Genomic DNA, 22,744 nt, shown 5'->3' on the forward strand with positions numbered 1-22,744 from the left:
CCAGTAGTCAAACAAACGCATGGTCTGATTGCTTTATTTTATTTACCCCAAACACAGAGCAAACAAGGAGCTGTGGCTGTGGTTATTAAACTTAACCTGAACGTGGCATTGACTGAGCTGTTGATGCTTTGAGCTGACTTCATTTCAGTGCCTTTAGAATTTTAAAAGCAATCTCTTCTTTTACTAATTTCATTGCTCCTCATTACTAATTTCCTGAGAATTTTATCTAACTCATTTAAATTTGGCCAGAAGTAAAGATAATCTAAATAAACTGACATATTTTGTTAATTAACTTACAATAGATCAATTAATGTCTTTGCAATGTATGTCTTTATACATTTATTTGAACATGCCATCATTTTTTGACTATTATCTGCACCTTTTAGTGTTTTATAAGCCCTGCTTCTCTCAGAGGAGCAGCCTATAGTTGCTTATTGCATGATTAACTGCCGTCTTCATAAATCAGGCTCTAATTCTACACAGATTGTGGGCACAAATTAAATGGAAAAAATGCCCAGCACAAGTTTGCATCATGGTTTCGTGTAAAGTAAATACAGCCCTGAGTGAATGTAGAGCGTGCCCTCTGGTAGACTAACTTGGCCGACCAGCCGGTGGCCTCAGCTGGGCTTGTGCTTTGGCTATTCAAAGTGCTACCTCTATGTACAAATCAGCCCAGGGAATGATCTGGACAGAAAGCCTTCAGCAAATTATTACAGATTTGCAATTTAATGGCTTCTGAGGTCTCTCCCAGCCTCATGCAGGTTCCCAACGAGACAGAGCCTATTAGTTTGGTTCTTTAATCACAGAACAGGAGATGGGAATCCTGGCCAAACCTATACATACCCCGCTTCACTTGGCGTGGAATGATTTCACGGGGTTTAAAGATAGAGACAGAGAAGTCTGTGTGTGTGTGTATGTGACAGAGAAAGAGAGAAAACTGTATTAGTCGATGGATTGTTCATCAATACCATGAGGACACAGTGGGCAGTAGCAATTAATTTGGCATGGGTTCTACCCAAAGTCAACAAAGACCATTTTCACATGTAGAAAATTAGGAAACTGCTTTCCAACACTATGTCCCAAAAGTGCTGTAATTATAACAGTTTTTTATTTAAAACTCAATATTCACACTTGAATTACCTTTTTTTTTCAAACTACAGCACCGTCGAAGGAATATGGAATAAGCCATTAATTTACTGTCAATTATGCACAGCAAAGTTTCTATTTAAAAACTGAGTTTTTAGTTCAGGAGATACTGAGTGTTACAGACTTTGAGCTGTAAATAAAACATTTTCTTGTGATTTATTATACATTCTGTAAATGTATTGGCAGTTATTCTCTCCAGCTAAGCTCCCATGTTTTGGTCCATTATGGATTTACAGCACAAGACTCTACAGGCAGAAAGAATGCATTTGAGATAATGACGTAACTTTTGTGATACTATTTGCAACAGACAAATGGCCGGCTTTTCACGGGGCGTTTAGGCAAATCTTTTCCCATAGCTATAGTTGTCCTGATTAATGCGCCATCAATGCAAAATGTAAAAACTATCACTCCAATCTGCCTTTCAATGTTCCAATTTGTCCAAGAGGAAGCCAAGCTTTCTAAACGAGCTGGATAAAAGTGACTGCCAAAGGGGATGAATATATATAATTATCTGTGGTTGGAGCGCCAACAAGGGGACTTTGAAAATCAACTTTATGCGCCAAAGGCTTCATTAGTCGGACGACAACAAAATGTCTCCTCAACTTGGAGGCAGAAAGACACAGGTATCTCCAAAAGCTATTAAAATCATGCAGCCTGGTGCAGCCCTATCGCTATCTGTTTGGGATTAGAAGCGACTTAACACGCTAATGTTAATATGCTAATGTGTTAATGTTATGTTAGTGAATTATTAGGTGATTTGAGAAATGGCTGGCTGCTGTTTTGTTGGTCTTATAACACGTTGACGTTAGAAAGGACGGATAACTGTGTTTACTTTACATATGAAAATCCGTGAACGTCTTTCATCTGTCCTTCTTATAGCGACTACTGGTCCATGTTCGCTTTGCAAACATCTTAATTGTGTTAAATGGAGGAAAGGGGGGGGGATTAAAGCCATTAATGTGTGTTGTGTGAGGGTATGCTATTCCCGGGACGGTGCTTTTGTTCACTTTGACAAAGCAGATGAGAGTTTCACCTTGAAACTCAATGCACACCAGAAACATTGTCATTGTGTCTACCTAAAGCATCTCTCTCTCTCTCTCACTGTTTTATACACTCAGACTTGCGTCGCTCCTCTTTGCATTTGTTTTTGTGATCGCCTCTCTCCATCCTTCTCACTGTCTTTGTGTGTCTCTCCTATTTTCTCTTTGTCTTTCCGTCTCTTGCTTTTTCCCTTTGTAGGACTGTTCCTCTCTATCGCCTTCTCTCTCTCTGTCTGTCTGTCTAAGCGTCAGATAAGCTCACTGGGGGAGACTTTAGAGGACTCTCCATCTGTGTATAAATAGCTCTGGATGAATTATTGAGGGACCTGGGGTTGCTAATAATCCCGCAGGACCCATCTGACAATGACACAGAAGATGGAGGGAAAACAATTACGCAGGCTTTCTCCTTCAGAAGACTGGGAATGGGGTGGGGGGGTGGGGAAGGTGGCCTCTGGGAGCCTCCTCGTGGGGCCCAACATCTTGGCTAATAAACCCAATTAAGTCTCCGGAATCAATCGGAGCCCCGGGGGCGTCCTCTCTCTTCCTTCCCCGGACAGCATGCAACAACAGGAAGTGTAATGATTCATGTTCCCCCTTCTGTGTTTGGATCGTCCTCTCATCTCCATCTTGCAGGTTGGCAAGGCGGACGGGACAGGACAGGATGTCCGCCGAGGCCAGATAATAGGACAGGGAGAGGAAAGGAGAAGAGAGGAGAGTGGAGTGGAGTGGAGAGGTGCACAGAGGAATATTAATGGGAGTGTTTATCCTGTAAGTGTTTTACCAGGGGGACCAGACATGGGACCACTCCCATGACAGAAGTAAAGCACTTTGTCTTCTTAGTGATACATGATTATCTACAGGCAGATTTTTGATTAATCGGCTTTGCCAAGTGCTTCTCTTATATCTGTCTATCTATCCATTTATTCATCCATCTTTTCAATTATCTATCTATCTATATATCTATCTATCCATCCATCCATAGGAAAGTGCATTTCCTGTCATTCTACACATTTCCACATTCATAAAATACAATACATTTACTACTACAATGTATAGCACATTAACAATACTAGACTGTAAGTAACAGTTATTACGAGCAGCTAAGCTATTCACAGAAAGTTTCTAACACCATTCAAAAATGTCACACGCTTCATGCATGACAGATAAATTAAGTATACAGCCAGGTCAATATAAATATAGATAAAAAAACAGAAGACATGGATCCCACACTAACATTTTGCCACCAGTGAGTTAACTAACAGCACAATCACATCACCACCATCTCTGTTTCTCTCAGCGGGCATTAGTTTGGTAGCTGGAGAAAAAAAAGTATTTCTCTTTTCACTTCATTATTACAATAATTATAATCCATCTATACCAATTATCCTTTGAGGGTCTCGGGGGGAGCTTGAGCCAATCCCAGCTGACATTGGGCAAGAGGCAGCGTACATCCTGGACAGATCGCCAGCATATCGCAAGGCCAACATGCAGAGACAAACAAATGATTGTTCGGTTTAGAGTCTCGAATTAACCTAAACCCAACTTACATGTTGTTGGACTGTTGGAGGAAGCTGGACAACCCACTGAGTACATGCAGACTCCACACAGAAAGGCCCTTTGTCCAACCGCGAATTGACCCACAACAATTATAATAGTAGATATAATTAGTAAAACTCAATCGTAAGGCAGATAACTTTCTGCATTGTATAGATGTAATTCTTTTGATTACTGGGCTGGTATATTCTGTCTTTTAAAGTCCTGATGAATATGAGAGTAAAACAAACCACTTAAGTGATGAATACAAACATCCAGCCTCTAAGTGTGGAGTCTAGTTTTCAGAGGAGAGTTTTCATGTCCTGTGATGGTCTGAACAGTTTCAGAGATTTTTCAACTCTAAAGGTCCGAAACATGCAGGACCGTTGTAATTTGGGCATAAAAGTGCTGCAAAAACACAGTTAATAATTCAAATCTTGAAACGCTGAATTTGGGTCAAAATGGCTGAGGAGAGTGAGGTGATTGGTCTGTGTGTGTGTCTGTGTGTGTTTTTGTGTGTCTGTGTGTGTGTATGTGTGTGTGTGTGTGTGTGTGTGTGTGAGTTCAGTCACAATTTGTATAAATATGTTATAGACTTGTGTGTTGTTTAGAAAAGTGTTTTACTTTGTTGCATGAGAGCTCAAGCATCACATGTAAACCCATTTTATGTAGTGTGTGTGTGTGTGTGTGTGTGTGTGTGTGTGTGTGTGTGTGTCGGTATGTTTGAGTGTGTATTCTGTCCAGACCTTCGAGGGGCTATGGGGTGCTGGTGGTAGGTTTGAAGGGGTAGGTGTGTATATGTGTGTGTTCGGATGGGGGGGTGACACTGTCTTAATGATGCATTTTCTACTCCATTGATTCAGTGGCTCTGCTCTCCAGTAAATCCTTCACATGCAACACATTAAAGCTGGCCCTTTTTCCTCCTTCGCCAATCGATTAGCACAGCTTAGAGACGGCCACTCTGGGAAGCAGGGCGAGAGATGGGACTTGTTATCTTCAGGGACTCACACTCTCTCTCTCTCTCTCACACACAAACAAACACACACGCATGCACATATGTATCCACGCGCATATAGAGTACACGCATGATTTTTTTTTTATTTAGCATGCATTTGCTATTATTACCTGTAATTTCTGACTTACTTGTGCATTTAATTATGGAAGTTGCCCACATCCAACTCACTTGGTCCATGGTATTTTTTGGTTTAGTTTTGTTCTTTGAAGCCTCTTAAAGGTACCAGAATTTGCAGATACAGTGAAAGTTTTCAGTTTAATATACATATAGAATTCTCCAAATCAAGTTTTTATTTCAAAATTTGTTGTATGCTTTATAATTTTTTCCACAAATTAGTCGCCCACACATTTTTTGACAATTTTTTAGAAATTTGTTATTTTCAGTGTTGTGCTGAAAAGAACCAAACAAAAAAACAATTGTATTTGACACCTCTCAGTCAGTCAGAGCTTTGTATTCACCTGAGAAACATTAAACTAACTTCTACTTGATGATCCTCTTCCCTGAGAGTAATTTAGTTACAACTGCAGCCACTATTCTTCTAAATTACTTTGCCCTTTGCTTTCGAGGATGAGGTAAGAAAAAAAAGAATGCAAGAGTCGTGCTGTCCCTTTGAGTTTCATTTATCACATGGTTATTAACTTTTGATCTGTCTTCTCCTCAATGGCTTTCGTAGTGCACGTTTCTATATTACACATTCTTCTTGTTAGCCTGAAGAGAAGGAGTAGATCTGCATATAGTTGCCTATAGGAGAACTGGGACTGCTATTATACTCCATTATAAATGAATTCACCTCTTCTTTCATAGCACTGCCCCTTAGTTCTGGCTCACGCAGCTGAAATAATATCATACTCAAGACCAGCATTCATTAGTCCCTAAAACAGCTCCTGAATTTTTAAGGCCTATTTTACACAATGAGAAAAAAAAAAGCTTGATGTGGCCTCTGAACAGTAAATGAAGAATTTTTGCACACACACACACACACACACACACACACACAGTCCAGTGCCGATCTCTAAGCTCATATTGTGGACTTCAAAGTGTTTTTTTATTTAATCAGGGTTTACAGCTGCCAATTAAAGATTTTAAGATGATACGGGGGAGAAAGTTGGAGTGTTCCTGGAGACCTTGGCCATGTCCCCTAAAATAGCCTCCATCCTCTGTCTCTTTTTTCCATAGTGAGTAATGATCTGAAAGGTCAGCAAAGGTGAAGAGGATATGAGCGATTACGATTCCTCGCAGAACCAAAAGTGTGAGGGCTTGTCTGGAGTTTTTTGTATTACTTTGAAAGTAGAGTTAACTCGAAGCAATCCAAGCTATTTAAATATAAATATGAGTAAAAGCACTATATTCATTAAGGTTGAGAAAGGTTAAGGTTAAGAAAAACAGCTGTCGAGAACATATTTTTCTGTATTTTCTCTACTATCAACTTTCATTTAATAGTTTTTTGAACGAGACATGAAGTGAATAGTCCCAATCAAACGGCTCATACTGAGTGCAAGGGCAACCAGATCATTCTTGAATCAGAAACTCTGTTGAAACAGCACTTAGTATTCCTCTTTGCGTTCAATGGTACTTTTTTCATATGACTAAAAGACCAAGGTTTTATATGCACAATAATTTAAGATTTTTCATCTTTACTCTGACCAATTTCAAGATTGAGTAGAAGAGTGTTATCTAAGCCTTATGGCACTCACAAAAATCCCGTTCGAACAGTCTTGTCTTAAGGTCAATCTTTTAAAAAGGACGGAAAAAAACATTCCTCTGTTTACTGAGCAAAGGCTGTCCTTGGTGAACCCTTTTCAGGCGGAGATAAGTGTTAACAGAACTGAGGTAAGGGGGGAGACGTGGAGATTTCTATTGACTGACTGAAATTTTACAGCCTCAAACAAAGTTTCGTGCCAAAGTTTTTCGAGGCAGAGTTCCAGGGCTATGCAGCGTGGAGTTTCAGCTGCGCTGTGGATAAAGCTTCTTAATGCTATTGACTCTTTTTAGGCTCTTACCAAGATGTTCTGAAATATTTAAATGATCACTGGGAGTTTCTCTCCGTCTGGCTGGGAATAAAAAGATGGAGAGAGAGGAGGGAACTTTTTATGTCAGCCTTATAAAATCCCTGAATTAATAGGCACAAGATAATTAGAGAATTCTGTGCAATAACATTGTCCCCAAGCTTTCTAGTCGTGGGTGGCATCAGGCAATACATGCTAGTAGAAAGCGCTTTATGTGTCCAGTAGCGCTGCAAAGTGCTAACTCAGGAATGTGTTTGTAGTTTTACTTTTAGTCAAATTATTATTAGTTTCAAAGTAAAACTTGAAGATAGGAGTGTCCCTATCCAGAGCCGCATCTATAGCACGAAGTCCCTGGTCATGGTCTATGTTATGTTTCAGGGAATCTAATTTTTAATGATTTGAGGAAATATTTACACTCTGTGAATATGGTGGGACTAAATATCATTAAATCTGATCACCTTGACGTATAATCCTAAATTATAAACAAGTTTTAGTATTTGATTAAACACATAGCTACATATGGTAAAACATCATTATCACAGTGGTATAAAATAGTCAGTATTTTGGAAGTACAATGATTCACATATGTATGTGAAAGGTCACTCACACTAACAAACCCACAGAGACTCACCAGACTCTGCACTTCCCCTCCATGCTGTGTTAGTATTTCAGCATCTTCCTACTTGTTATTTGGGAATTAAAACAAGTTTACTGCACAGTGTTTACTCTGCTGCTCTCATCAGGACTGTTTGGCTGTGGCTCAGTCCACTAATCAGAAGGTCAGTTGTTTGATCCCAGTCTCCTCTAGTCCACACTTCAAAGCGGCCTTTGGGCAAGATAATGAACCCCAAATCACCCCAATGTTAGCATCAGTGTATGAGCTTATTGTCATATAGAAACGCTGGCAAAGGGGTGAATGTAACTCGTAGTTTTAAAGGATTTGATTGGTCATTAAGAATAGAAAAAGCACTAAATAAATGCAAACATCAAATGTTTTTAGTGAAAGATCAAAAAAACTTTAAAAAGTTGGACAGAGAAATTTAGCAACAAGCTTCCCTCTGAAGCTACTGGTGCAGGTATATTAAAAGTACCCACAGTTGGTGGGGACTAAACCCATAACGTAAAAGAAAAACTAAGGTGTTTCCGTATCTGTCAAACACATAAAAAGCCAACTGCATGCTAATGCGTTAGCCATATAAACTTAAAAGTGCTAGGTCAGTGTTCTATGTGCATCTTATTTTACTTTCCCCAAGTGTTCAATAAAATATTGGAGGTTTGAAAATCAAAGAAAAGCAAAAATAGCTGTAAAATCTTTGTTAATGTCCAATGGTCCAAATGCTATTTCAGCCAACCAAAGCTAAAATATCCATAGCCATGATATTAAAACCACTTTCTGGTTCCAGCGTCATGGCTGATTGGTGTAGATGCTAACACAGACACACACAGACACACACACACACACACACACACACACACACACACACAGAAAGTGACAGTCAACAAACGTTCAATTTATCATCATTGTTACAAGTCAGATGCTGGCAGCAGCTCTAGTATCTGACTAAGACCCATATTGGCCCAGGAGAGAGAGATAAGCTGTTTGTTTCTGCTGTCAATGCTGCCAATTTGGTTTCCCATCACTTCAAATTCAAATCAACAGCAGTGCAGAGGGGGTCTGTGGGAGCGAGGAGAGGGGAGAGAGAGAGAGAGAGAAGGGCAAGGGAGTAAAAAGAAAGGGGGAGGAGAACAGCAGAAGAGGAAAAGCAACAGAAGAGCAAGGGATGCTCGGTAAGACAGGGAAAGAAAGTAGATAAGATCACCTAGCTTCTGTGAACACCATCCCCCTGTGTCCTACACTCGCTTCTTATCTCAACCACTGCAGACACCCTAAAGGGACACACACCCACAGAGAGAGAGAGACAGAAAGAAGGGGAGAGAGAGGGGGAGAGACAGGAAAAGAGTATGGGACAGAGAGAAAGAGAAAGGGGGTATATAGGAAAGAAAAAGAGAGAAGATGAAAGAAAGCAGCAAGGGAATGGTGGAGACTATGAATACTTACTGGTGGGAGAAGAAGAAAGACACAAGCTGCAGTGGTGAATTCCACCAACTGTCACCAGGCCTCATTTCAACGACAGCTGTGTTAGACACAGAGCTTTGACCTTGTTTGCTATGTGAATCATTCACTTGATCATCCTTCTTTGCTGGATGTAGTTTCTCTAACAAGTTGACTATGGGCCCAGACTTACACCGTTAGTGAAGTGTCTTAGCCAGTTTCAGACCGAGGCAGGTGGCCTTTTCCCCGTCCAGGTCCCACTGTGTTTAAATAGCAAATTAGGCTTATCTTGAGTATATTTATTGTCACAGTAAGTACAACTCACAAGTATATACTTTCTATACTTAGTATTTTTGTATGGGTTTTTGCCTGAACTAGATTGTATGCAGTATAGACTTGACATGAAATGAGGAAAGGCAAAGATGGGGAAAAACATGTAACAAAGGTCACTAGCTGAACTGCATGGTCAGCACTTTGAACCTGGAGGTCAACAGGATGACCTCAGCTGTAACAGGCTAACATCATGTGCTAGAACCATGAGTGCATGGAAATTAGTAAATGAGCAGTAGAGTATAAATAGCTGAAAAATAAATAAATGATGGCGAGATGGTTGAAAAGCAGAACTTCTGCTACTCAAATGGGAGCAGTATAAATTTAGAACTGATGAAATGAGGATTAAGACCCTATAAGTCTAAACATCAACGATACCAGAATCACCATGTCTTGTAAACATGCGAAATATAAATGTAATCGGTTTTCGTGCACGTAATCAGTACATAAGGGTGTAGTTAGTTGGATAGCGGGTGTAGAGGGAGAGAAGCATGCAGTTAAGCTCAGTTGAAAAAAAAAAAACAATGTCGGTAAAGATTATTTAAAATATCGTGGCTTTGGTTTTGTGTGTTGTGTCCTCTAATGTCCTCAGACTTTCTCTAACCTTAACAAAGTGCTGCCAGTGCCTAGATTTAGCAATAACAATGTTAAATTATGCTTTAGATGCAAGAAGCAAGAATAGATGTTCTAGAAAAACAAATAAAATACACTGTCAGCGAGTATTTTATTGATGTGTTCGATATGAGCATATCTGACTTTGCATTGTTCCTTAGTAATCCTGGACCCCTGGATATATTGGATGTAGTGGGTACCTAGGCTGCAATCATGCGAGTGAGTGTCAGGCGTGTGAATCAGAGGCTCGCGTGTGCTTCCTGTGGGACGGCGCCGGCATGTAGCTTTAACACGACAGGCCCGTGGAGGATGAGGAGGTAGCCAAGCTGTCAGCGGCCAGCTCCCACTTCGCCTAATGAGAGAGAGGCCCGTTAATTAAAAACACCAACAGGCGGAGCTCCCCAGCGTCCCGCCACCAGAACGACCCAGGGTTAAAGACACGGAGCCAAGAGGATGAGACGCACGCTGCTTCTACATACAGTGCAGTACGGTGCTGCCCTCAACAATAAATAGCCCCCGGTATGCAAAAAAGAACAAAGTGAAACTGGGTAGAGCTGCGAGAGGGTGGGGGGCGCGCTTTTTATAAACTGCAGTGTTTGTATTTTGGGGGGAGGGGTCTGTGATAATCATCTAATGTTCAGTCCTTGATGTTCTCAGAACAAACTGTGGTTCTTTTGTCTCTTTGCGCTCGTGTGAGTTGCACGGCAGCAGGGAACAGTTTATCAATGTCTTCATGCAGACTTCTGTAATTCAAAAAATGTGATGTTCCTGTCGACTCAATTGTTCAGGAACAGAGCTCTTTTTCAAACGCTTCAAATGTCTGTTAATATTGTTGTCATTGTGCAAACACAGACACTAATCATCCCCTCATGCATGACTTTTTCTTCTTTCATTGAATTTAATTGAATTCTATTTAAATGAATGCTTCTTTCATTTAGAGTCTGTCTACAGTCTGCATCAGAGCATACCAGCACAACACCTGCATATTTAGTGCAAGGCAAATTTGCCTGAAACCGATTCACGTCACCGCAGCCTATTGTGCAATTGTATTTGTAAGTGTTTTATTAAACTGTCAAACACATGAATCATTAGCCTTGATCTGCAGATTGACAGTTTGTCAGCTCTCTGACAGTGGCGCGCGCCTCGCTGTCAACAGGGGGTGGCGAGGGAACGGCTTACACGTTCCCTACGGCTCCCTCGTCTTCTCCTTCTTCTTCCTTGCCTCCTGCGTCTCCATCTTCCTTTCCACCCCCACATGTCAGCCCAGGTGCTAACAAAACCGAGGATTGTGGGTAGTCTTGGAACATATGGAGCAGAGAGACGGAGAAATGAAGGGTGGAGGGATGAGCGGGGAGGGAGGGGTGCGAGAGAGAGAGGAGCTGTCAGGGAAATGTCTATCCCTGTCACAGCAGCCGGAGGAGCGCGATGGACAAATGGATAACTACTATTTCAGACTGCCAGGGAGGAAGCGCTTTCAGATGCAATGTGTTTTATGGGCAGCGGCTCTCACGCAACAGATCTCCAAAGCGCCACGGTTTTTTTTTTTGGTCCCACATCCATTTCTGTCTCCACATGTGTATGGATCATGTTTGTATACAGAGGAATGTTCAGTTTATTCAGTTGCTGAAATGCTGTTCGTTGTGCACAAACCCTCACAGGCACACACTCACAAACACAAGCAAATTCCCTGTGCGACCATGTAGACAGAGTGTCAGAGCTGTGGCTGCAGGCTGGTGTGTGTGTGTGTGTGTGTGCGTGTGTGTGTGTATGTTGTCTTTTGGCTGTTCGCTGATGATTGGTGCATCCCCCTCCCATGGCTGTCTCTGCTTCTCTGTCCCCAGTTTCCATCAAATAATTATCTCTCCCTCTCGCTGTATTTCAGGCTGTGCCTTCCTCACCTACTGTGCCAGAGAGTCGGCCCTGAAAGCCCAGAATGCCTTGCATGAGCAGAAGACCCTGCCAGGGGTAAGTTGTATACCAGGAAAGCCATGTCGACCCAGAAGCGGGATCTTACACAAAAACATTGCAGATGCAGGTTTCATTTTTAACATACAGTATAATGCTTTATATTTATTTCAAATCAAAGTGGACCCACAGTCTTCACCATGTCTGTCATGTGCTGTTTATCACTGGTTGTACACCAGAGATGAGCACTGCTCTTCTTTCTCTTAAATATCCCTCCTCTTCCTCCCCCCTCTGCCACCACTCCACAAACCCCTTTCACTGCCCCCCCACTCTCTCTCTCTTCACTTTGACAGTCACACACACAAACCCATAGGGAGAAACCACACACAGCATCACATCATAGGCATACTATTTATAGTCCTTCCTCCGTTTGTATAAATGAGTGTGTGCCTCTTTCTCTATCTCTCTCAATGTGTGTGTGTGTGTGTGTGTGTGTGTGTGTGTGTGTGTGTGTGTGTGTGTGTGTGTGTGTGTGTGAGAGCATCCATGTGTGTGGGCAAGTGTGCCAGAGATAGACAGAGAGGGATGAAAAGCGGGTGGGCGGGTGGATGTAGGCTATTTGTACATTTATGTGCACGCTCTGTGTTGTGCCCCTGACTGGCAACAACATGAGTGTGCATCGTGAATCACGACAGAATGTCCTCACAACAGATGCTGTGGATGCTCACATGTACGATGCAGCTCGATGTAACGCGTGTCTCGTTGTTACGCTCAGCTCCTGTTCATGTATGCTAGAATGAGGGAGCTGTGACATTGTCGTAGAGAAGTAGCAGATATTTGATTGTCAGCTATCGTGTGCGTGACTTTATATATGTGTGTGTAAGAGATTATATGCATCGTGAGCATTTTCTTGCGTGTACACATAATTGAATGATTACATATATGTGTGTGTGGGTGTGTGTGTGCATGCATTCCTGCAATCGTGTTCTTAAGGGTGCATGCACCTGAATGCACATGCATCCGTGCTTGCGCGTGCACATAAATGTGGCGCCCGAGCCTGACTGCGTGTATTCGTGTTAGGAAGTTTTGATGCGTCTCTGTCAGGCCTGGCTCAGTTTGCTCTGTTCGTTTTTAATGACGCCTCCAGGGAAGCTGACAGTCGCCGTGTTGAGCGCACAGCCTTTGATGTGAGTGATTATGACATCACAGACGTGCAGCCGAGAAGAGCGGAGGAGTGGGGATCCGTGCTTTCCTTTTTTTCACTTCCCAGTGGCATATTATTCAGAAAGAGAGAGGGAGGGAGAGACAGAGACACGCGCACAGAGAGAGAGAGAGAGGAGGAGAGATTAAATATTTGGCCAAAACCAGAATGCGATTTTGTGTTCACACAAAATGTGCTGCCGATTGATGTTTTTGCCTTTGCTGCTATTGTTTGACACGGACCAAAATATATGGGCACAAAAACAACCTCTTTAAGGATTCTGTCATTACATCTTCAAGGGAAAGGGAGTGTGTTTAGCTTAACATGCCACACAGTAATGCATCAACAGCAAATAAATTTAATCAGTCACTTGCGATCAACATTGTTTTAGAGGGAAATGGTAATTAGCGATGCCTTTGCCTGTCGAGGATGGTCTCAGGTTTGCATTTGATCGATGGCGAGCGTTAAGTAAACAAAGGTAATGCCACAGGACAGTCCTAGATGCTCAATAAACCCTGAAGCCGCGCGTTGAGAGAGGAAAGACCAAGAGACTGTCTTCTGTTGCTGGTGGAGGTAAAGCCAGCAAAACAGAATAAATGAGTTCATTAGAAACAGAGCGAGGACTTGGCCCTGGGAAAGGCAGTGGGACGTTTTATAGCACACGACTACACCCTCTTTCCTCCGCTTTTTTTCACCTAACCTTTTCTCTGCATCTTTCATTCCCCCACTCGCAGGCCAACACAACCAAAACCCTGCAAATGAAATCCCTTTTTTTCCCCTTAAAGCTTCTTTCCCCTTCACTTCACGTCCTGATGCGCTTTTTATCGTCAAAGTTGCTTCCCAACCCCTCACATTTAAAAAGTTTTCTGCCATCTTTTTTCTTTCGCTGCCAGGTGAGCCGAGAGAAGAGGGGATTTGGCTTCCTAGTGGAAATGCCCTGTAAGCATGGCTGTAGGCTGTTGGTGTAGCTTAGACAAAGTATTGAGGGCTGCCTTGTGTGTATGTGAGTGTCTGTGTGTACGCAACTGAGTGAGTGCAGTGTCAGGAGAGACTTTGGGTAAACAAGCGGCAATCAAAAATACTGATGTTAAAGTGACACTGACATTGACCTACTCCTGTAGATGACAAATTGTTTTCCCATCCCTCGTTCCATCATAGTGTTAGAAAGTACAGGTACACAGGATTATGCTGATAGAAAATAAATAGATGTTGGCGTAATTAAATCAGACTGGCACTGAAACCCACAATGAAAACAGCCAAGAGATACGTTTGAATGATAAACCCATACAAGCCATAACATTCATTCAATGGATGGATGAATGAGCAGATCTTCTCAGCACAGGACCAGGGACTCAGGGTTTTATTTGCCCTATTAAGCAAGAGCCACTCTTAATGAAATCTTTGGGTGAAAAAGACCAAGGACTCAGTATAAGTTTATAAACGTCTCGATTGTGTCTTTATGTTCTTGATCGCAATCTAAAGGTTTTATATACAATACTGACTGCCACTAGATGTCCCACATACAGTAACTACAACTCCGCCTACCTTTGTGTTCTCAGCAAGCTTTTGCCCTTATGGTCTTTTTGGAGAATTTTAACACAGCTAGCTTCCTGTGCGGACAGATGAAGTTGATCCGTTTGAACCCATTGAAAAATTTGTGCTCCTACCAGTGTCAGAGTCTCCACGTGAGATATTTAAGTTATTAAATGTTTGTTTTTAAAGCTTATTTTAGCGATGCACTCATTCTTGCAACACCAAGTACAGCATATCTCGTGGGCCTGCATGACTGTTTATAAATAAGGTGGAGCCAGTGTTTCTGGGTTCAGTACAGTGGTTGAACTCATTCATTTATTTTCTTCTTCGTGTAGTGTTCAATCAACTGCAGCACTTTAGAATACTGGTAAAGCTAAAAAATATTACAGGAATTACAGGAAAGAACTACCATACGTGACATGGTTGTGCCTCTTTCATCATCTGTCCATTCCTGGAAATAATCACAAAACACAAGCATGAGCATAGTAAATTAAATGCAAGTTATCACAAGTGAAACAGATTCTGGATTTGAAGTACACAACTGAGCTGATAAATTTGGTTTTGGTGGGGTTTTTTGGGATGGTATGTGAGACAGGCCAAAAATGGGGCGCGTCCCAAACGTCAGGTCCCTGACTGCTGTATTTGTGATCCCGCGCTCCAGTTTCAGACTCATACTACAGAGAGAGGCATTAAAGAGCCTCTATTGATTCTGGCAAAAATCCTCACATGTGGGTGGATGTGTTTTCGTGTGTGCACGTGTGTGTGGCTGTGGGTGTACATGCAGGTCGCAGGGTGGAGTTGCAAAGTTGAGCTAGCACAGGGTGCAAATACCCACCAGCAAATCCTCCCGCACACATATACTTTCAAATGCAAAAAAACATAAAAATAAAAAAACTGATCTGGCATTCACTCAAACACACTGTCAGATATACAATACGGTCCTCACTACTACCATATACCCCCACACAGTGCACAAAAGGACATGCACTATTGAATAGTTAGCAGTGTATTTCAAGTTTTTTGAAAAAGTAATGCATATAAATACACATAATCATGCACAAGTACAAAACATACCGCTGCTACTCACAACACATGCACTCAACACTCCAAACCCTACTCTTGCAGCAGGAATACCTCGTAAACACTTCCATTCAACTACCTGATACTGTGATACCCATAGAAAGAGAGAGAGAGAGATGGGGAGAAATACAGAGAAAGTAAAACAGAAGAAGAGAACGAGAGAGAGAGAGAGAGAGAGAGAGAGAGAAATACGGCGTCGATTGACTCGCACTGTAATAGTGAGCCAGATGAGAAAATATAGAACACTGTGAATCAATGCGTCATTTCAGAGCGCTTTCACACACACAAATACACACAAACACACGCACAGATAATGGAGCACATATACACACAGAGTTTTCAGCCCTGGGGCAAACAAACACCAGAAAAGACGGGAAAGCAAATGAATAGCAGGAGGGAGGAAAGAGGAAGGGGCTGATGAAGGCAGGTTGGAGAGAGTGGGTGGATTGAGAGAGTGGGAGGAGAGGTATAGTCGGGTGCCTCCATACTGACTGATTTGTGTATGTTTCTTTTTTCATCCCCCCCTCAGTTGAGATAATGCCAGGGCGAGAAATCCATGTCATTGATTGGCTCCTGCGACCCAGTTTCATGGCAGCTTTTTCTCAATAAGTTGCCCTTATCGGTCGATAACTGCCAGGCTCCCCAGGTGAAGTGGGTCAAGGGGTGTTTGGTGCAGGGGAGCTTCGGTGGTGCTTGGTTATGATTTGTTTCCCGTAAGCGTGCAAGTACAATATTTCGCTACTTCTTATAGATTCAGATTAGTGGTGCAGTGTGCAGCAGGCGTAGCTGCACGTCCACATGAACAATGCTGCAGGCCTTCGGAACTAAAACATCCCCTTTTCTCCCCACGCCGTCACATCTTCAACTATCATAATCACCCAAAAATATTTTTTTTTGCCAAATATCAAGTTCCAATTAATGAATCCACATTCACTGACAGGGTGCACAAGCAAGTATCAATAGGTTTCAAAAAACACAGATTTCTGTAACCTCATACACCTATTTAGCAGCTTATTTCACTCTTGCATGCCTAACAGCAGAAACTAGTGGGCACTGTCAGTAGCCGGTGCGACAAAAGAATAAACAGTATCCAATGTCCAAAACCGGAGCAAAGCTTTTAAGTGAGGCAGTATGCTGCCTGAGTCCTGGCAGGTCATAAGCCTGCAATAAAAATTCAAATGAGTCTCCACAACAGACAGTAGAAAGCCAGAAAGACTTTCTGAAAGTAGTGTTTGTAATAAATTCAGAGTTAATCACAAATTCTGTTCAATTCATGGGACATCTTAATGCTACAGCCTGCAATTATGTTTTAAACTAGTGATGAGAATTATTGCTTTCCTGAAACAGCTCTTTGTTTTTGTTTTCTTTCTTGACTGGACTGCAAACCAAGAGCAGCCCCATAAATGAGTGTCTCTCCGTGATTAAGTGATGAAGTTACACCATTGATTGGCCAAGTGTTAGTTTCCCAATTGGCTGCTGCTATTTTCAAAATGCACACACCCATACATGTGTAAAATTGGTTTAACCAGTTTGGTGTTGGAGAATCTTGACAAGACTACACAGAGCCTTTACTTCAACCCAACCAGATAACGAAAATAACAGCCAGCTTTTCGTCTCACTAATGTTATTGAGTCTGAATAGGAGCCATTCCCTGCAGCCAAGCCAGAAATATTATGGAAATCCTTCATAGAAGAGGAGTGTAGGCAGGTCCAGGGTTTTGGTTGAATTGTTTAGGTGATTGATTGATGCTTTGAATCACATGGTGTCCGCCGCATTTAGGCGTCTAGCAGGAAGTGAGTGTTTGTTGGATAGTTGAATCCTGCCTAGAAAACTTTTCAATGTCTGAATTGGGGGCCTGTACTTGTCAATGGAAATAGGAAATACACAAGGTGTAACTTTCTCATTCAAGCTTTCTTTCATTCTTGTCTGTCTAGAAGTTAACATCCATGAGTGGATGGAATGAGCAGCGATGAGCAGAGGCCTCACAACATAAGAACTTTGTCATTTCAGTCATAAAGCCCATACCTTTACAAGAGACTAGACAGCAACAACAATCAATATAAACCATCTGGCAAATCATAAAATACAGATCCCCAAATTCAAAAAGAGGCTTTGAAAATGCCCAGTTTATGAGATTACATATGAGTTTAATGTGTGGTTGTCTGCATACTTTTGGCCATCAAGCGTGTCACATGAATGTTGCCACAATTATAATAAAGATTATCACAGCCTACACACCATCTATTAAGTCTCCTATTATCTTTGGGCTTTAGACCTGATGTTACAACCTCACAACATTGCCATGGGGAGTTTGAGCAGATTGTACAAAAGTGAAAGATTCATCTGTCTGGAGGCAGCAGTTCCCTTTAGTCCAGTAATCCAACTCATTTCAGATGTGGTGCACGCCACTCGCTGGGTCAATAAATTGATGATCCAGTGTGAAATTACACACCTCAATGCCTCAGAGCAATATTGCAGTGAGCGTTTTTGATGTTAATCTCATTTAAAACAGAGAGCTTGGAGTTTCGGCCAGGCCTCTCCAGTGTAACTATACAAAAATAATAATTTAGCAAAATGCCCTTTTATCACACTTTAGGTGTTTAGTCAGGTTGTGATTCAATAATGGTTATATTTTCATATAACACATAACATATACCCTTGTTAAAAATCCAGTACAAATTGTTGCTGACTGAAGAGTCCTCTGCCAACTATCCGAAAAAGTGTGATAAGCTCTCTAAACGAATGGATTGAACTGTCAGAGCAATTCAAAACACCTCTGTTAAGTGCCATTATTGGGTGATCCAAAACTTGTTGTATTCTCTCTAAAAGCATGTCCCCACTACAGAAACTTCAGAGGTGCTATTGCTCCTTTCAGCATCTAATGCTGGCTCAAGTTATTGTCGCAGTCTGAAATCAACTTGTCCTTCCCTTGAGTTTATATTGATCCACAGAACTACAGCCTTACAATGCACGAATGAGACTTCATCCTCAGTATCACACTTGACTGAGCATTTACAAGTGTTAATGTCACTACTGGCACTTCAGGACTCCTACATGTACGATCCAGCATGGAAGGAGACAAAATCAAGCCCTTCCTGGACAGTACTTTTTTTTTGCTCTTTTGTAAAGAAGATATTTGACAAAAACATATTTTCTTTTCTTCTTCGAGAAAACATTGACCCTGGATTTCTTTCACAGCCCAAAGACATGCAGGTTGGTGTAAATTTAATTTACTAATAGTCTAATAGTTAGATAGTATAATAAAGAGGACAGTGGGCATAGCTGCTTTCATACATGCACTGCAAGCTCAAATCCAGACATTTCCTGGGGGAGCAGCGTGTGACAGTGCAAATGTCCAAATCAGTCGGAACGGGCATTAAATGGACTTTAACCTGCCAGCTCTCGAGCACAAACGCCAATGTAACATACGACTGAATAGAATGTGATTGGATTCACAGCAAGCAAGTTAGCGTGTTGATGACATTTCAATCATTTTCTCCTGCACGCTCTCGGCACTGCCCCTCCCTGCCTTAACAACATGGAGTACGTCTAGTAGGTGAGAAGGCGTCTGACACAGACAATCTCCGGTTGTGTGCTTCAAGTGTGAAAGGGCAACTCCAGACAATGGCCCGACCTGATTCTCCAGACATTATTATGTGAAAACGTCTTTTGACTGTGACTGGGGAAAGGACGTAGGCATGGGCCGCTGCAGCTGGAGCTATTTCTCAAAAAAAAAGGCTTTAATAGCATCCTAACCAGTGTGCGTCTGGCTTCAGCCCTGGTCATGCGAATACTTCACAGATTTAAGCATCTCCATAAGCTGGTTGTGGTAGTCATTCTGTCATTGTCATAGTTTTACCTCCTGCTGCTGCTGCTGTATTGAGTCTGCCTGACTCCAGCTGCTTTCAAATATCCTGCCAGTCCGAGGGTTTTTTTTCTTCTTTGTGAATAGCTGTATGTCACACTGCTATATTGCCTTATCTTTTTCATGCCCTTAAGCTCCACACACACATACAGTACACTTCGCCTTGCCACAACAGTAAGTGCGGTGTTGTCTGATCTTTTTATTGTAGCCTGTTCAGTTAATTTACCGTGCACATTAAATGTCGAGGAACAGAGAACAGATAACTGAAAACAATAAAATGCAATAAATCAGTCACACCTACAATATAATTTATATATTAGAGCAGTGTTTTATTGATCGTTGGAGAATATTATGGTCTGTACTGTATACCTTTTCTTTCTGTCATGCATTAGTGCAGCTTGACTACTCATCCTCTACGCCCGGTCTCTCCCTTAGTTGTCAGTGCGGTACGGGGCCAGGGCTTTGAAACACCAGAGAACATTTTCATTCAGTGATTTCCTTTTTTTCCTCAGGCTCTTGTAGCTGCTGTATCTTTCTATATTTCTCTCAAGGTCTTTCTATTAATCAAACTTTTCCCGTTTTTCAAATGAACCGTTCAATTCGGACAAACTGCCAGTGTGAGATTAGTTTTTCACATCCCTAACACAAATGATTTTATTGCAAGTTTCCTTAAGATACTTTGTAGTAGCAATGAAGATTTTTACAAATTGGTTTTTGTAGAAATTTGGAATAAAACTGCTCAAGTGTTGTAAAATGGATGATGATGTTGAAGTTGCTTTCTGCAATGCTGCCTCTCTGGTAGCAGTTTTTTTAAATGCTACTTTTGTCTTATACTATATAACAAATAACTTATTTCCCAATGACAGCAGAGAAAAAAAATCACAAGCCCAGTTTGAACAAGGGTTTTTATAATGAGAACAACTAAAAGAAAAATTATTGTGTCAGTTCAAAGCAAAGGGCAATTATCATGCAATGCTTGCATTGCTGTTTTCTCTGTCTCCTTTCATCATAACCCTGATGGCAGAAACTACTCGAGGAATGTATAAGTGATTACAGAACAGCTAACAGTGTAGCAAAGAGGGATATATGGGCAATGATTAAAAGACAGTGAGACGAAGCAGGTTAGAGGTAGAAACAGTGGCCCATGCTTTCGTTTGCTGGAATGAACGTTTTTTAAAAGTAAGGCCCAGCGGTGAGTCTCACTGCAATATTAATGTTGTTTTTCTACTTCTCAAAGTTCCTATAAAGCGCAAACTAACTGCTCACTTTTTACAAAGGGGGTTTTACTCTTCTGTAAATACAATTCTCATTCCAAGAGAAACCACAAATCCACTTTATTTTGTGACCTTCACCAGCCTCACCTTCGCTGTAGCCTTCGGAATATATAACACAGAGATTTCAATTTCTTCATTTGGCCCGTATTATCTGATATGTTCGACAGAGCGGGAAGTGGCGCTCGCAAATCTTGTTCCGGGCCTGGCTATAGCAGCTGGCGAGCTGGTGGCCGGGGGATGTGATAATGACACAACGCACCAACTGAGGCTGGATAGCGGGCCGCGACTCAGGCAGCTTTTAATAATTGATGGCAGCCAAGGCCCCGGATTGGCCAGTAATTGCATTACAGGTCACTTCTCAATAGCAATTTGTGAAAGTTGTGGTGATGTGTGCTGGGTGGCGATCAATAGGCACTGTCCAGAGATGTAGTCCCCCCCCCCCACACACATACACCACCTCCCCTCTCTTTCTCTCCCTCTCTCATGCTATCTTTCTGTTTGTACCAAAGCAAGAGGTCCGCTGGAAACACGTTTCTTTCATTGTTCTCTGCCACAGCAACAATGTCTGGAGATTTTCTTTAAAAATCAGATTAAAATACTGGCTTCAATTGAAGTTAAGTCGCTGTGATCAACTACTACCCACATTAACACCTTAAATACTCTGAACACAAATGGCATGAAAATACTATAGTTTTCATTAAAAGTATCCAAGACTGTGGAGAATACACAGAGGAGCTTGATTGAGGGAACTCGTTTTACAATATTCATTTTGATGTCATGCTAATGTCAGCCTTTTACTTATTTATTTATTGCATCTGGGGTTAGTTTGCCCTAGCACATTAGTAGTATGTGTAGAAGCATTTGAGTCGACACACTAACTGTGGTCGTGTTTTCTAGGAGCCATTAAATTAAATGAGTGTGTCACAGATTTATCATTGCATAACAACATTGTCTCTTGATGGACATGTTTTTAAAAACAAAATCAATGCTGCACATCCCAAGATACTATCCTTTTTTATTTATTGCATTTTTCTTTCTGGTGCCTACATCACCCACATGCAACTCAACCGCCAACAGTTTGGTCAGAGGTTTGGGTGTGTTCTACTAGTAGCTGACAATATAGCTTCAAGCCAGCAGCCTGCAGAAGAGTGTGTATTCCTGGCAGGCCTTCAGATTTTCCCTTATTTATCTTTTTTTTTTTCATCTATAATTGTTGCCACTTTTGTTTAGATAAACTGTTTTAATAATTGATGAAACTGCCATCAATGACCCCAATAACAGACCCTATACACACAAAATTCTAATTTTAAAAGAGCTATGGCTCTTAAAAAATAAGTGTGAGAAAATAACACGTGACATAATCATGTTATCTCAGGTGGAGATCAGAGATTTAACTGGGATGTGAGGTTTAACAGATGCTCACCAGGTACGGAAGGTTAAACAAAAGTACTGATATGCATGAACAGAATATAGGGTCTAAGTTTAGGTCTTTCTTTCTATCTTGACCCATATGACAGACATCTGGAGTCTCTCTGCCAGCGATATACATTTTGACATTATGTTTTTGGGCGTGAAGTAGAGCAGGTCGTCCACTGAGCAGAAGTCGGTGGTTTGATCCCCATCTCCTACATTCCTCGTGAAGTGAAGACGGCTGTGCCAGCAGTGTGAGAGTAATGTACGTTCGAGAAAGTGCTGCACATAGATGCACTGCATGAATGGATAAATGGCAAAACTGTACTGCACTTTGAGTGGTCATCAAGACTGGAATACAGACCATTCACCATTTAATCTGTCTCTTGTGAGACCAGTGGAAGAGCAATACTAAATCAATGCGGCGCCCATTTATAGTAACAATATGTGGCTGAAACATAAAGTGAGTGAAAGAAAGCCTCGGGTTCAGAAGGTTACAATAGCACAAGAGTTCAAATCCAGCATCATCACAATGCACAGAGTGCTTCACTTTCAACTGTAGTACAGACTCTGAGCCCTGTGCCCCCTCTGGCTCCCCGGTTGCACTCGTTCTCATGGAAGTTATTTACTGTTCCAGCCACAAACGCTCCCCTGACAGACTCACACACAGACACACACACGACTTTGCTTTTGTTTTTCTCTTTTCTTGCTCCTATTGTTGACATCTCACCCACTTTGACA

At 41.7% G+C, this 22,744-nt stretch overlaps 1 protein-coding gene across 16 annotated transcripts in view; it reads left to right on the plus strand.

Moving 5' to 3' along the window:
* Nucleotides 1-22,744, plus strand: part of celf4 (CUGBP, Elav-like family member 4) — an 82,417-nt gene that overhangs the window by 9,543 nt on the left and 50,130 nt on the right. For all 16 annotated transcript variants that reach the window (XM_069510858.1, XM_069510841.1, XM_069510807.1 and 13 more), the window contains exon 2: nt 11,618-11,700. In XM_069510858.1, the coding sequence (XP_069366959.1) occupies nt 11,618-11,700 (83 nt within the window). The remainder of the gene's footprint in view (nt 1-11,617; nt 11,701-22,744) is intronic.

Source organism: Paralichthys olivaceus, chromosome 2 (assembly GCF_024713975.1).
Source record: "Paralichthys olivaceus isolate ysfri-2021 chromosome 2, ASM2471397v2, whole genome shotgun sequence".
Classification (NCBI taxonomy): domain Eukaryota; kingdom Metazoa; phylum Chordata; class Actinopteri; order Pleuronectiformes; family Paralichthyidae; genus Paralichthys; species Paralichthys olivaceus.